This window comes from Doryrhamphus excisus, chromosome 11 (genome assembly GCF_030265055.1).
Source record: "Doryrhamphus excisus isolate RoL2022-K1 chromosome 11, RoL_Dexc_1.0, whole genome shotgun sequence".
Lineage (NCBI taxonomy): Eukaryota > Metazoa > Chordata > Actinopteri > Syngnathiformes > Syngnathidae > Doryrhamphus > Doryrhamphus excisus.
Window position 1 is genome coordinate 13,391,421 of NC_080476.1, and position 15,788 is coordinate 13,407,208.

The 15,788-nt window shown below is 44.1% G+C and overlaps 1 protein-coding gene across 2 annotated transcripts in view; it reads left to right on the plus strand.

Annotated features, from left to right (window-relative positions):
* The window catches only part of ncor1 (nuclear receptor corepressor 1), a 42,675-nt gene extending 27,262 nt beyond the window's left edge, over nucleotides 1-15,413 (plus strand). For both annotated transcript variants that reach the window (XM_058086626.1, XM_058086627.1), the window contains 23 exons: nucleotides 1,250-1,416; nucleotides 1,555-1,669; nucleotides 1,751-1,836; nucleotides 2,199-2,367; nucleotides 2,457-2,579; nucleotides 3,227-3,310; nucleotides 3,384-3,634; nucleotides 4,527-4,836; nucleotides 5,424-5,639; nucleotides 5,722-5,922; nucleotides 6,273-6,422; nucleotides 7,499-7,672; nucleotides 8,318-8,453; nucleotides 8,859-9,322; nucleotides 9,411-9,524; nucleotides 10,176-10,324; nucleotides 10,415-10,632; nucleotides 10,726-10,869; nucleotides 11,054-11,199; nucleotides 11,746-11,799; nucleotides 12,341-12,526; nucleotides 12,610-12,786; nucleotides 13,677-15,413. In XM_058086626.1, the coding sequence (XP_057942609.1) occupies nucleotides 1,250-1,416; nucleotides 1,555-1,669; nucleotides 1,751-1,836; nucleotides 2,199-2,367; nucleotides 2,457-2,579; nucleotides 3,227-3,310; nucleotides 3,384-3,634; nucleotides 4,527-4,836; nucleotides 5,424-5,639; nucleotides 5,722-5,922; nucleotides 6,273-6,422; nucleotides 7,499-7,672; nucleotides 8,318-8,453; nucleotides 8,859-9,322; nucleotides 9,411-9,524; nucleotides 10,176-10,324; nucleotides 10,415-10,632; nucleotides 10,726-10,869; nucleotides 11,054-11,199; nucleotides 11,746-11,799; nucleotides 12,341-12,526; nucleotides 12,610-12,786; nucleotides 13,677-13,873 (4,031 nt within the window). In that variant the 3' untranslated portion in view covers nucleotides 13,874-15,413. The remainder of the gene's footprint in view (nucleotides 1-1,249; nucleotides 1,417-1,554; nucleotides 1,670-1,750; nucleotides 1,837-2,198; nucleotides 2,368-2,456; nucleotides 2,580-3,226; nucleotides 3,311-3,383; nucleotides 3,635-4,526; nucleotides 4,837-5,423; nucleotides 5,640-5,721; nucleotides 5,923-6,272; nucleotides 6,423-7,498; nucleotides 7,673-8,317; nucleotides 8,454-8,858; nucleotides 9,323-9,410; nucleotides 9,525-10,175; nucleotides 10,325-10,414; nucleotides 10,633-10,725; nucleotides 10,870-11,053; nucleotides 11,200-11,745; nucleotides 11,800-12,340; nucleotides 12,527-12,609; nucleotides 12,787-13,676) is intronic.
* The last annotated feature ends 375 nt before the right edge of the window (nucleotides 15,414-15,788 follow it).

Consider the following 15,788-nt stretch of genomic DNA (forward strand, 5'->3'; position numbering starts at 1 on the left):
AAGTCAGCGGTAAGATGCAATAAAGGTTCTCATTGCATTTGGAACAACCAGTTGCCAGTTGCAAGACCTTTTAAGAAGACAGTTGCACCGTAGGAACCCTGAACTCTGTTGTGGAAATCTGTTTTTCTATGGTAACTTATTGTTGCCATTATTTTAGGATGAATTGAAAACATCTTTTTATGTTAAGTTTGACCCTCGCTGTGATGTCAATAATTGTTTGGATTTTTTGTGTTTATAAATGTTTAATAACAAACTGGATGCGTACATGAACGGTGGAAATGTGTGATGCTGACGAAAGAGAAATATTCATGTTATCATTTTTATTTTGTTTTTTTCCCATGTATGTTTATTGGTTTTTTTTTTTATAACACAAATATACAAAATACAAACTTAGAACACAAAACATAATATACAAACATAACATCAATACAACAAAGCAGGTTGCCAGCCCACCCCTCCCCTCTCCCCGTTGAGGACCCATATAAAACCTCACTTGAATCTTGTAGTGCATGTTACATTCATCATTGAGCTTGATTTGTATTTACAAGATATTGAACAAAAGGTTGCCACGATGTTTCAAAATGTTGAAGTCTGTCTTTCAAGATATATCTTATTCTTTCCAGATGGAGTGTGTTCGTCAACTCCTCTAGCCACATCTTAGTTGATGGTACACTTACACTTTTCCATAGCATTAGAATCAGTTTTTTCGCTATAATGAGACCATATGAAATGAAACATTGTTGTGCCTTTTTTAACATTTGAAAGGATTCAGAAACCCCAAGGATGATGAGCAAAGGCTCTGGCTTTAACACAATCCCCAAAACCTTGGACATTATATCAAAAACACCAGACCAAAAAGAGTATATTTTGGGGCAAAGTGCATAACTATGAAGATGAGTTGCCTTCGAAGATTTGCACTTGTCACAGATAGGCGAGACATCTGGGTATATATTATGTAGTTTTTCCTTATGTTATCATTTTTATTCCTTGTTTATTATTTTTTTCGAAGTGCTGTTTTTGGGTTCTATGATTCTAACATATGCACAGCAGAAAATGAGGCGGTTTTGGCTGCACCAGATACAGCTAATTTAAAAACTGTACTCTTTTGGGATTGAAAAGATATGGAATCCAATGGACTCAAACCTTTCCAGTGTTGCATGAGCTGGCCGTTGTAGATAATAAAATCAAATAAGACACGTGTTTTTCCTGATGATTTACTGCCCTTATGTTTCTTTTTTCCCCTTCCCAGTGCTCCACCCAGCCCCCAACCAGCTGATCCAGAGTCTGCCAGATGGAATCCGGATGACTTTCAGCAGGCCCAGTCGACCTCCCAACATTCCCTCTCCTCCTCCTCTCATTCCAACCACCAAACCGACAGACAAGCCGTCCTTCATTCACGGGGGCTCTATATCTCAGGTAGGCACATTGGGATTCACGCCATTACAATAATTCCTCGTTATCCTAGTAGGATTCCTTATTTCTTTATTTTAAAGCCGTTATTGCATCCAATACATCTTTGATGTGAACTAATCCAGGCATGTTTACACCATCTAGGGAACCCCTGGTACCTACCTGCCCTCTCACTCCGTTTATGGGCCCGAGGGGAGTAAAAGCACTGTGGGCTCCATCTCTCTGGGCCTGCCTCGGCACCAGGACCCCAACAAGTCTGGTAGGTCATGACATTGACGTTGTCATGATGTGACCTTTTGTTATGAGCAACCACGCATGGAAACTCTTCACTTGTTTCCAGGAGCAGCAGTTCCATCGATGCTTGACGGTCGAGGCAACCTGGCAAAAATGGGCGAGAGCCTGGCTTTCAGAGGCTCGATCACTCAGGTATGTTCATGATGGCAAATATATGGAGACAATGTGTGCGAATGCTTAAGCAGAATGAGAAACCATGAGATGAGCAGGAAAGGCGTGGGTGTGGAAATGCAGAATTAGGGCACGGAGGAAAAAAAACAACCCAAAAAAGTAGAGCACGCGATTCCAAAGCATTATTGAATAGCTTGGTAGCACTAAGTGTTCGCATATGTTAATACTTTACTCTTTTTGGGTGGTTTGGAAAATGAAGAGGCGTTCAATGACAAAGAAAACAGCCGAGTAAGACCGATCAAAGCACCTGGTTAAAATGTCACAATGAAAAGTAGAAAAGCTTTCATGTGTGTTGCGTCATGTCTTGGTTCTTTCCCCTTCAGGGCACTCCAGCCCTCCCCCAGGCCACGGTTGCTGCTGACCTGCTGAAGGGCACCATCACAAAACTGGCCACGGAGGACCTGAGCGGCTCTGACAAGTCCAGGGGAGACCAACTGACTAAAGGTCATGTGATCTATGAAGGCAAGAGTGGTCATATCCTCTCTTACGATGGTACGTACATGCCTTGGCTTGTTTGTTTACACTCTTTTCTACAATATTGTGTTTAAATTTTTCCAAAATTTGACGTCTGTGTTCAAAAGCTATCAAGAACCCAAGGGAGAACACCCGTAGCCCCAGGACTGGCCATGAGTTGAAACGTGCTTACGACATGGAGGCATCCATTGGCAGAGGCCATACTGGCAGAGAAGGGGCTCCATTTGAAGGTAGCGCTTTCATTATTGATTGATCTTTTATGTGTATTTTCACAAGTGCTTGTTTTTGTTCACGTAGTTCAGATTTGTACCTTGTTGATATTCTTATTTATACAGCAGAACCTTACACTTTTTTAAAAGTACGTTTATCTGTAGTTTATGCACACCTGGAGATAAGAAGTGCTCAAACAAATTAGGATTTGAGCGACCGTAGCTGTTGATTTGTCCTAATCAAATATCATGACATGACTGCAACCAGGAGAACCAGACTATAGAGCAGAGGGTGTGACCTGACATGGCCCAGCAAAGTGCACTAAATTCGGGCCCGTGCTCCAAGCGGCTGGTGTGCTGCTGTGGAGGTCAGGAGAACCAGAGTATGAAGGAGTTGTTACAAATACATTTGTTAATAACATATTTTTTGTTTGCTTAAAATATTTGTTTTGTGGTGTGTTCAGGTTACAATCATGATCCACACATTCTAGATAAGTTTCTGAATGAGCTTGTCAAGAAAAATGTCCAGTATCGGTATCTTGAGTTCTGTGTCGCTATGGCGTCAATAGCATCCACCTCTCGCTCCTATGTCACAGATTAGACCAATATGCTGGATATGTGACCAAATGTCATTTTTCTATTTCAGTGATTTGTCTTTTTGTGCTCAGGTTTGATTAGCAGAGCCATGCCCAGAGAAGGTCTCCATGGAGATACCAAAGAAAGACCACTAATCACTGGATCCATCATGCAAGGTAACGACCTGTTAGGAAGTGTACCACCTGTGTGATGCACTACAGTAAAGATACTATATGTTTATCTTTACAGGGACACCGAGAGCAGCTGCAGAGACATGCGAAGACACTCTGAAATATGGAAAACGGATTAAACGAGAGAGCCCACCCATCCGCTCTTTTGATGGGGGAATTGGCAAAGGAAAGCCCTATGAAGGAGTAAACACCATTAAAGAGACGGGGCGATCCATTCATGAAATCCCTCGACAAGACCAGCCTGGCCAGGACGTCAGAAAGACCCCTGACCTGTCAGACAGGAGGGTCATTGAGGGATCCATGCCTCAGGTGAGACCGGGAGATTAACGTGGGATTCAGATGTTCTGCTACTAGCGTTAGGCAAATATCTTTTAGCTTCATTCAAATTTTCACTTCATTTGGAGCTGTTAATAAATAGCGGCATATGACGATTAATCATGATTAGTCCATATTTTAGTCATTCAAAGGGGACCTATTATTCTTTTTCCACTTTTCTGAGCTATAAAGTTAGAATGTAGTATTCTGGTGGTAAACCATGTCAAAGTTTCAGATGATGATGTTTGCACATTTGGAACAGAAAAAAAGACTTCCTTATATGGGCATGCCTGGGTACGCCCGCCCTCCTCCTCGCTCTGCTGCTGCATTCTTGTGGAAGATTTCACGGTATTAGCACCGTGTTTATTTAGTGTGAGTAAGTGTTGTCTGTGTAGTATTATAGTGTGCATCCTACTTGCATGCATCCATATTACTAGCTCACGGATGTCTGGAACCACCCACATTGGTGTAGTCTCAAAAAAATTGTTGTACCAAGATTGTCTGCACTTGGTAAACGCACCGCACTCGTGTCCAACTTGCACCGGTGTTGCATCTGACAAAGTGTGTCCGACAATGAGTGCAGGGGAGGTGGATGCAGCACCCTCGCATCCGGTTTCTACTGAGTTAATTCATTTATTATCAACTCTCAGACACCCAAGACCCACATTAGAAAAAGGGTTTTGGCAGCAGTCCGGAGCATTTGGGAGTGTAACCAGTAACAGCGGAGTGGGTGTTCTAAGAGCCGGGCAGTGGGTGGAATAAATTAAAACAGAAAATCAAAGACAGCTGCAATAGGGACTTGATATAAAGGGCCGAAAATAATAATAGAGCCCCTTTTATAGCCCTAATATTCCTAAAAATATTGAGTATCCTGTGTTTCTACCAGATTCACTCCCTGAACCAGCCTACCATCAAGCACAATGTCAAGTCCCTCATCACCAGCCCCAGCAAGCTTCCCCACAGCATCCCCCAGCTGGAGGCCATGGAACGAGCCAAATACGAGGAGAGCAAGGCGGTGCGCCACACCTCTGTGGTGAACTCCACCACGTCTGTGCTGCGGTCCACACACCAGGAAGCTGTCAAATCCCAGCTCAGCCCCGGCTTGTACGAGGATGCCAACGCTCGCAGGACCCCTGTGAGCTACAGCTCCAACCCCGTGAGCAGAGGTTCACCCATGCTGGGACGCTCATCAGACGGTATGGACATTTGTCTCAGACCGACCTACATTCGATATATAGTAAACCTCGGATATATCGGATTCAATTGTTCCCACTGGTTTTGTCCGATATAAGCGAAATCCGTTATATGCGTATACCAGAAAATGTCAGTTTTACGCATATATCAGATTTATATCCGGTATATGCGTAAATCAGACTTTATTCGTTATAAAAAGGCACTTCCTTGACTATGTTTCCAATGTACCTGGACGCGCAGGCAACGCTGCAAACGCTGCAAATGACGTCGTATAGCGGCCTGTCACGATTCGGCGAATCGGAGCGCCACGATGCGGCCATCCGATATATGCGAGGGAAATTTAATGGAAATGCATTGGAACGGGACTAGAGATTTTGTCCGAAATAGGCGAAATCCGTTATAAAAAATCCGATATATGCAATGAATTTTTATTGGAAATGCATTACAGAAAAATCGGTTCTTTTTTATCTGTCCGATGTGAGCGAATTTTCGATATATCAGAGTCCGATATATCCGAGGTTTACTGTAACATGAATAATAACAAATAGCATGTTTATAATACCTGTGACACGTCCTTTCCATCTCAAAGGATCCAAGTCTTCAGCACATGACAGAAAGAACGCCATGACACCCACGCAGAGGGAAAGCGTCCCAGCCAAGTCGCCGGTGTCTGGCGGTGACCCCGGGTCTTCTCACAGCCCTTTCGACCCTCATCACAGGCCGGTCGTACCCGGGGAAGTGTACCGAGGCCACCTTCCCCCGCATCTCGACCCCAGTATTGCCTTCCACAGAGTGATTGATCCCGGTGTGTGCCTTGATGAACATTAGCTACACGATCAGAGCATAGAAATGGCTGAACTTGATGTTTTTTCATCCTCTTCCTGCAGCCTTCATGTTTCCTCGGCAGCCATCCCCAACCGGCTACCACAACACATACCAGCTATACACTATGGAGAACACCAGGCAGACCATCCTCAACGATTACATCACTTCCCAGCAGATGCAGGTCATCCCCCGGCCCGATATGGCTCGAGGGCTGTCACCGCGGGAACAGCCCGTTGCCATTCCTTATCCAGCTGGAGCCAGAGGTACGGTCCCCCCCCCCTTGCTGGTCCTCTCTTACCTGCTCGTAGGAGAGGCCCAGGGTCTGCACGGTTGTGAAAGAGTAGCTACCTTTTGCAGATGCCCAGAAGCAAATGACCTACACACAATTTGCTGATTGTTTTTGAAAGTGGCTGCGATTTATTTGGCTCCAGAAGTCTCAATTCGCCGAGTGGTGGCCTCATCCGGGTTCACCACCATTCCACTCTTTGCAGCCTGACTTTGACCAATTTGTATTTGGGAGCGCAGCAGATGAAGGAGAAGGGTGTATATGGTGTAAATCAATGAATCCGTTTTTTATTGTTCACCATTGGCCCTTTGCTTCTGTCTGTAAAAGGGATTATTGATCTAGCCCAGATGCCTCCAACTATCCTGTTGCCTCATCCTGGGGGAACAGGTACTCCCACTTTGGAACGCATCGCCTACCTCCCTGGAGCTCAGCCCCCTTTCCCTACTAGGGCTTTCAACCCAACTTCCATATCGCCAGGTGAGGATTCCCTCTCCAATTCCCTTAACTTCCTCGCCACAATCTTGTCTGCCTTCACGCCTTAAGAGTGCAGACCTGTGCTGCACTGGCCGGGGGGTGTCAGAGGTCAGCTGACGGTGTGAAGCGACGTCCTGAGTGGTCCGCTCACAAGTGGACGGCGTGTTAGCTAGACCTGGTCTAAACGAGCATCTCCGCCAACCACTTCCTGGCGTTTCAACACCAAGAGAAGAAAAGGAGGGAAACCTGCTGTTTATTCCAGGGGTGTCCAAACCTTTCCCACCGGGGGGGGGGCATACTGAGAAATCAAAGGATTTGGGGGCTACTTTGACATTTTAAAACAACCCATGTAGATATGCAAAGATGTTTTTATAAATTATTTTAAAAATGCAATACATTGATGCATGATATTAGTATGAAAGAAATGTGGCGCATTTTTTATTTTATTTTGGAAAAATGTCAACTTTCCTCTTACATTATTTTCACTCAATATTATGTCTTAATTCTCATAATATTTTGACTTTATTATTGTAATATTTTAACTACCCAACATTGCTTTATTTTTTAATTTTTTTGTTTCTCATGGGATTAAGAAGACCTTTTTGTCTTTAATATTTCAACTTTGTGCTATTTTTTACTTCTATTATTTTTTTTATTTTTTTTTTATTCCCCCCATTTTTTGCTGTTTATCTTGATTATTTGTACTTAGAGAATGCGCCAAGGGCCAATAAATGAATAAATAAATAGTGCTGGCTGTAAATGGCGGCACTTTGGACACTCCTGGTTCAGTCCTTGCACATATTTGCTAAATATATCTGCTTTAAAATGAATATAAGAGCTTTGCCTGTGTAGCATTTAGCCGACTGTGCATGGCCATGACATCCTTTGTTTGTATATTGAAAGCAGGTGCATGGGATTGCAAGATATGAAATACGAGCAGCCTCCCGTATGCGTCAACATTAGAGATTGTCAATCTTGCTTTCTACAGGAAGCTCCATGATGAGGCCTTCAGTAATATGCAATTAGCGTGCAAATTTGAGTGGTAATGATTAATCCTCGGCTGTCATTGTTGACCTCAGGCCATCCTGCCCACCTTGCTGCCGCGGCTAGTGTGGAGAGGGAACGCGAGCGTGAGCGTGACCGTGAACAGCAGGAGAAGGAGAGGGAAAAGGAACGGGAGCAAAGGGAGCGGGACAGAGAGATTCGAGAACGGGAGCGGGACAGAGAGCGGACGAGTGATTACATCCGTGCAAGTGAGTTGTCGTTAATTATCCTGCTGACATGAACTTACTCATTTTGGTCCTGGTGGTGCCTGCCCTTTGCCTCATTTGTGTTATGGTCTGTGCTGGTCTCATCATAATCCAGAGGGAGAAATTATTAAGTATTAGCAGTAATCCCCCATAGACTGGTTATGTGCCCATAAAACACACCAAAGAAAAATAAGTAACGGCAACAACTACGGAAAAATACTGCTTTTCTCAACCCCTTTACACAAAATAAACACACTGAAATTGTTACTTACTGTTTACTCAGTCCATGCGACCAAGTAACGTTGGCATTGACAGATTAAAATGCATTTCTTTTGCTGGGAGGGAATCAGGGACTCTAACCACTTGTGCCTGATGGTGGCGCCTTAAGGAATTGGAAAACAAATGTCTCTTTGCTAGCAAGTCAACAGAGTAGCTGAAACCTCGGCATGGTTTAACACCAGAATACTACGTTCTAACTACATTTATAGGTTGGAAAAGCATCAAAGGCCCCCTTTCATTTTTTTTCTGGGATTTTGCTTATTTATTATCTCTGTTTTCAAATAAACATTCTATACTAATTGGGAACTCTGCTCCGGGCACGGGATCAAATCATGATATCCCCACTATCATATATTTATGTTTGCTCAGGTGGAGCAGAGCAGCCAGGCCGACCAGGAAGTCGAGGTTACCTCCACTCTCCATCGCCCTCACTCAGGACGCAGGAAGTGGTTGTTCAGCAGAGGCCGAGCATCTTTCAGGGCAAAAGTGTCATCACTTCTCTCATGTAAGTTGACGGAGCTTCATTGTTTGCACACGTGAAGGAACAACAACATGAAAAACATTTCTCCCAAAATGGTGACTTCTTCAAACTGCATTTGGAAATTCCAAGTAGAGCAAAATATTGTATACAACTCATACTTTGCACATTATTCTTTTGAAAAAATACTTTTTTTTAAGTAGTATCTAGACGTCTTCAGGCTCTGCATGGTTTGATTCCTTCATATAATAATAATAATAATAATAAACATAAAGGATAGACAGGGCCTTGCACCGGCGAGGTCTCTGCTCAGGCCCTATCAATAACAAACGCAAGGACACGATAGGGCCCTTGCACCTGGGGGTCGTTGTGCTGGGGCCCAAATAAAAACATGATAATAAGTCTGATGTAGTAAAATTGTTTGTTTTTTAGGCCTCATTCAGCAGCAGCGACGTCGGCGGCCCAGAGTAATTCCCGTTACAGCACCGCCGCTGATGCACTGGCCGCTCTGGTGGATATCGCCGCCTCCGCGCCGCCCGTGGACGTCACTAAAGTCAAGGAGAGCAAACGGGATGACCGTGACGATGAAATATCTTCAACATCTCGGCGGGCGGCGAGCTTCTCGGAACAGCAGCAAGAGTCAGAGCGGAGATCGGTAGCCTACGGGGCCATGACGCTGCCGGGGGGCAAGCCCCACCCGGCGTACCCTGAGGGTGCTGGAACTAAAGATAAGGGACCTCAAACCTCAAAGTCGCGTATCGAGGAAGAGCTTCGAACCCGGGGAAAAACCACAATTACGGCCGCCAACTTCATCGACGTCATCATTACGCGACAGATCGCCTCGGAGAAAGACTCCAGAGAGCGAGGCTCTCAGAGCTCCGACTCCTCTAGCAGCCGTGAGTATATTATTATAATTTCATTACAGCGCATCAGCTAATCTTAACAACCTAATCTTAACTCCATTTTTTTTTTATGTATGTACAGTGTCATCAAGTCGATATGACAACCCGGCCGGGGGGGCCATTGAAGTAATAAGTCCTGCTAGTTCTCCAGCCCAATCCCAACAGGACAAGCTTGACGAGGGTCAACAGACGGCAGGTAAAGACACAGCCGGTCCTTTTTTTGCCCTCTACTAGGACCATGAAGGTGGCGTTTGGTGACGTTAGCTTGAGTTGCTAGTCAAATAGAATGAAGATATCATGACATTAAGCACTAAAATTACCATTTGAGTCAGACTCGTTATATTACTTGCAAGCGTCTAAACCAGGGGCCATCAAAAGCCCCACCCAGGGGCCATTTTGTTGGCTCGAAGCATATTATTTTACAATGAAAAAAAAAACTTGAATCACTGTATCGGAACATTACGCAGGACGGTTGGGTCACACCAAAAATAAAGAGTTTTAAAAAGTTGTTTGTTAAAAGAAAAAAGTGCCTCAATTGAATAAAATTGCATCAATTTTAGGAATTAACTTTTTGTCAATTGTAGAGTAACAACTTCAATGAGGTAATCTGCCATTATAGTCAACTTTGCCCCCCCCCTCCCTAAAAAAAAAGCAAAATGTGAATTATTTATATAGAGTGGTGCCTACCAAAATAAATGTTCCCATTGAAAATGAAGTCAATCCAATGACTGTATTCCAGAAAACCATGAATATTAATATCGATATATTAAGAAAAGCAGTAGATCCTCTGTCTCATCTCCCTGACCTCTCTGATCTCTGACCTCTAATTCTTGGTTAACTTGATCAGCTGGTATGCGGTCCTACGATATGAGTCGATACCGACCTTCAGGGGAGCCCCCACAGGCCAGCTGCCAGCAGCCCCCCTCCTCCCAGGCTGACAGTTACTCCCAAATCCCCAAGACACACCGGGTCATGACCTTGGCAGACCACATCTCGGTAGGATGAACTTATTGACGAGTAAAGTAACCCCATAATGGATAATAATGGATGAACAATGGAAATGACGTGTTGCGTTCCGTCATGCAGCATATCATAACTCAAGACTTTGCCCGGAACCAAGATGCTCCCTCAGTTTCGTCTTCAGCCTCTGCTACATTCCAGAGCACGGTGCCACCCGTGTCGTCTTCGGGTCGGGCTAAGTTGCCTAGTCGCTACAGTCCTGAGACTCAAGTCCATGCCCCGCATCACCATCGGCCTCCCAGCAGGGTTTCGCCAGAAAACAGCACAGACAAGCCCAGATCCAGGTACAGGTGCATGCGCTACACATGACGTCATCAAGGATCAAGGTCCTCAAGCCACCATCCATGATCCCAACACTCTAACCCCTACCTGTCTAGACCTGGAAAGTCTCCAGAGAGAAGCGGGAGGCAGATGGACAACTATGAACCAATCTCACCGCCGCAGAGCTACCAAAGCATGGACAAGCAGGAGGCTGCTGGGCCTGCGGTCCAAAGGCGAGAGGCAGATAACTCTGAGATCAGGTACGCATGCGGACTCCATGCACACGTCTTACAGTAGGCCACGCCCCCTCCTTCCACTCTGGTTCCTTATGTTGTCCATCAGGCAGTATAGAACATGCCTCCTTCTGCCTCGATGTATTTTTTACTAACGCGTACACAGCAGCTCGCTTCCCATTTACGTTTTTCCCCTTGTCGTCTGTTACAGGAGCGACTCCCGATCTCCTGGCAGTGTCAGTTATCTGCCCTCCTTCTTCACCAAACTGGAGAACACCTCCCCTATGGTGAAATCCAAAAAGCAGGAGATCTTTCGTAAGTTGAACTCCACCTCTGGTGTCGGTGATTCTGATGTTGGTAAGTGGGGCTCCTGTCTTCCTCTTTGCTTCACCTAAAGCGCATGCCTCCAAAGACCATGCTGGATGTGCTGCCGCAGCTTCTCGTTTTTGTTCTCGCCAACATGTAGTTATGGACGACCGGTTCCGCCGCTGAAAAAAACTAAATATATATCCCAGTGATATGTCTGAATTATGAGGTAGGGATAAAATGCCATAATGAGATAGGAAAGTCATATCTCGTAGGTTTGACTTTTTATCTCAGATTTTGGACTTTTCTGACCTCATGATTCAGACTTTTAGGACTTTTTGTCTCATATTTTCCATTTTCATCTCATAATTTTGACTCTTGGTTTCATAATTTAATGACTTATCTCATAATTATGGCTTTTTATCTTATTATTTTTACTTTTTATCTCCTAATTATGACTTTTAGATTTCATTTTGAGATTTTCCATTGGGATATAATTTATCTTTCCGTGGCGGAATAGGCTTCCATGTGTAGTTCTGTACTGTACCTACCAGTCTGGCATTTGGTTTTTCAACATCTAATATCTTCGTCTTACAGGAAATGCCCAACCAGGCACGGAGATTTTCAACTTGCCTGCGGTCACCAGCTCCAGTGAGTTAGAAAAATCCTTTTGTGTTGGGAAAATGATCTTTTTGACTCTCATGATGATGGCTGTAAAATGGGTCTCGCTGAGGTGAAAGTTGCTCAGGGACATTTGACCAAGTATTAGTGGTGACGTATTGTGTGTGTGAATATTTGAACCTGAAACTTGAGCACCCAGTTCTTGTTTAAAAGTCATTAAAGATGTGACACATGATGTGATGTTATCTTATGACAGGAACTGTATATTGTGCATGTCATCATGGTAGCGCATAATTTGCTAATAATAAGTAATATGTAAGAGTTGCATCATATTTGGGTGGATTATGAAGTTTAAAGCATCTGTAAAGTGTTTATTATTCAAATATTCCATTGTTAAAACATGGACAAAAGACCTTTTTCAGTTTTATCTCTGCATCAGTAATGGAAGTACAGAGGAACCGCGGTTTTGGATGAAATTCTGACAAACTGAAAATAGACCTAAGAAAAGGGCCATAACGTGGTCCGGTCCTCCACTCTCTCATGGTACGCTTCTTTGTTCCATCCTTCATAGGCAGCATCAACCCCAGGAACCACTCTTTCAGCGACCCTGCCAGTAACCTGGGCCTGGAGGACATCATCCGTAAAGCCTTGATGGGCAACCTGGAGGACAGGCAGGAGGAGCACCAGGGGGCAGTAGGTGCCATCAGCAGCATGAGCAGCGACGCCCGCCAGGAGGCCAATCCGTCACCCAGCATCGGTACGTGACCACCCCAAACTTGGTCCACACGTCAAGTTTCTGGTGGAGAATAAGACACTGAATGTTTTTCAATGCATTCGCAGGAAAACAGAAGCAGAGTAAAGCCAACAGTCGTAAATCCAAGTCTCCTAATCTGGGTCAGGCCTATTCGGGAGGGGATCGTCCCTCCTCGGTGTCCTCCGTCCACTCCGATGGAGACTACCACAGACAATCACAAGCCCAGTCCCAGTGGAGCTGGGACGACCGACCGTCATCTGCGGGTAAGAGTTGAAACCATTCCAAAAATGGTCCTAGAAATAAGACTACCTTAGTACCCCTATTTGCCAAGACCCTCGTTTATCGCGGTTCTAGACCTGACTCTGAATGTTCCTTTTATTAACAGCATAGAAAAAACCCTTTACAACCCTCTAAATATTTTTATGAGTTCAATATAGTAGTTACCTTATAATCACATTCCTATCATCTGTCCATCCATTTTCTATCCCACTTATCCTCATCAGGGTCACGGGGGTATGCTGGAGCCTATCCCAGCTGACTTGGGGCGAGAGGCGGGGGCCTATGACCCAACATAGTAAATATAATGAGAGAAAATAACACATAATATGGACTCACACATGTTGGCACTGGGATAAGTTCCTTCTTTCTTTTTTAGGCCAAAAATGTCACATTGCTTAAATATTAATATTTTTGAGGAATAGTACGCCACAGTCAACCACCAAACAGCACGATTTATTAATATATTTTTAAAAACTGTAATAGAGTGAAGCCGTGAAATTCAAAGCACAATGTGGGAGGGAGAACTGTGTATGGATCCAAAGACAAAAATGATTTTTGAAATCGTGTTTTCAATATCGGTCAACTCATATTTCATCCATTGGAATCAACATTTCTTAGCTACTGGAGAGTTACGTTTGTTTGGTTATCTTTAACTTAGCATCACAAGTCTTACCTGGAGGTAGAGCAGGGCGTCCAGAAATGGGAAGGTTGGTGGTTCGATCCTCGCTCCCTCCACCCAGTCACTGCCGTTGCGTCCCTGGGCTAGACGCTTACCTGCAAAATGTGAATGTGAACAAATGCATTGTGGATTGGCAGCCATGTTTCCTGTTTTGGTTCATGAACATGTTGAGTAACATTCTCTTTCCTGTTTCAGGGTCCATGCAGTTCCCCTACAACCCGCTGACCATGCGCATAATGAGCAGCACGCCACCCACCTCCATATCATCCCCTTCCATACAGAGCCAGCAGCAGCCGCAGCCCCCTCCCGCCGGCGCTCAGGGGGGCCAGCAGCGCGTGTGGCAGTCCCTGCTGTCAGAGCAATACGAGGCCCTGTCAGACAGCGACGACTGAGCTCGGTCCGCTCGCTCGCCCTGCAGCCAAGAAGGGAGGAAAAGCGGCCGAGCCGGGTTCCGAGTCCGTCTGCTCTCCCCACACCTCTTCAAGACAGCGGTGGAGTCAAGTCCACGGGGTGGTGTCCAATTTTTTTCTGGTGCTATGGCGCCCCCTGGCTGTTAGCTGAGTGTACAAGCGGCGGCCCGTGACGGACTGGGCTCTCCGGAACAGGACTCTTTTGCTTTGGGAGAGCTGGCCCGGTCTGTTGGGGGAATAAAACTCGACTGAGTGGATGACTTGAGATACAGTGAAGTAGATATGTAAATTTGACAATTTTCTTTGATTTCTGTAAAGCTATAAATCAACCTACCAGAAAATCGTATGTAAATAGGATAACCTTTTTTGCAGTGTGTTTCTTAACTTGATTATTTCTTATTTTAATGTCGCTTTGAAATGAATCCACTCTAAATGCTAAGTGAAGATGTGTAATCTTTAATGCCGTCACTTTAATATGTGATTTACCCCCCCAACCCCCCCAACTTGGACAACAAGTTATGAAGGCTGGTGTTAGACAGAGGCGTGATGAATGAATGAATGAATGAATGAATGAATGAATGAATGAATCCTGGACCCTGTCCAAAAAGCCAGCCAATGTGTTTTACCCCTGATAAAGTTACATCTGCAGTTTCCAAGCTTGTCCAGAAGGGCGAGCTCCAAAATTTTTGGAAATTTCTGTATGCTTCCACCCCACTTCCCATTTTTGGATCTTTTGTCATGCCTTGTGACTTGAGAAAGAAGGCAGCTTTAACTCGTTTTCTCAGAGATATGTTTGTGTTGGATGTTTGTCTTTGTTTATTTAGTACATTTAAAAAAAAAATCCTTACCTGAAACAAAAAAATCTGTAGAATGTCTTTCCAATTCAAGACACGATTTTGCACTTTTGACTTATTGGTAGGAAAATCCATCCTACCTGCTGTTTGTGAGTAATTGATAATGTTCTTCTGGGTTTCCAAACCACTCACAGCTACAAGTGATTCCAATCCATGGCCTTTCTGTTTTTGGTATTTCAAATATAAACTAAACTACACAGGCGCCATAAATGGCTGTAATGTTACTTGCAAATCTTTTCCAGTATATATGGATAAATGCTCCAAAATCTTTACTGTTAGCAGTCCCCTGTGCTTCAACTGTCCTCCTTTTTATATACACTTTCAATCTTTTGGCACAGCACATGTTCAGATGTTTTTTCTGACTATTTCCACACGTTTGTTTTGTGTCCTGTTTATGGGATGGTAGTTGTTTACAAAGGCAATGACAAAAACGTTTACAAACTTGACTTGGAAAAGAAATATCGACTTGAAGCCGAAAAAGAATTACAACATCTTTTCAAGATAGAAAACCCGCAGTTGGCTGTTTTGTTTTTTTTTTTTAAATCCCGACTTGAAAACGCTTGTATCATTTGACGTTGAAATGCAATGAATCGTATGGCACAATGTCTTTTAGTTGGTAAATACAAAACTTCAGACCAATAAAGTGGATCAGTTCTGCGCCACTGTAAGATGTTATTCCTTACAGCTGCACTTTTTGACTAATGAATGAGTGTATGTTTTGATTCATGCCTACTAGTGCATAATAGAGCCAAATCACACATCACGAAGGTATGGTTTGGCTTAAAAGAATCGGACAGTAAACGAAACTAATTTATTTTCAAATTTTGTGAATTAACATTCTATTCGCAGCTAAAAAACAGCATTGTGTTTACTTTTGACTGCTTTCGTGTACTTTCGTATTGGGCACCCACGTCCAACAGTTCTTGTCCGTGATTGGTCAAATGCTGGAAGATTTGCTCCGCTGATTGGTCGCAACATGTTAAAGAGAACGATAGCGGACAGCATTGCTAACTCTGCTACTGGAAGTTTAGCAGTACAAACAC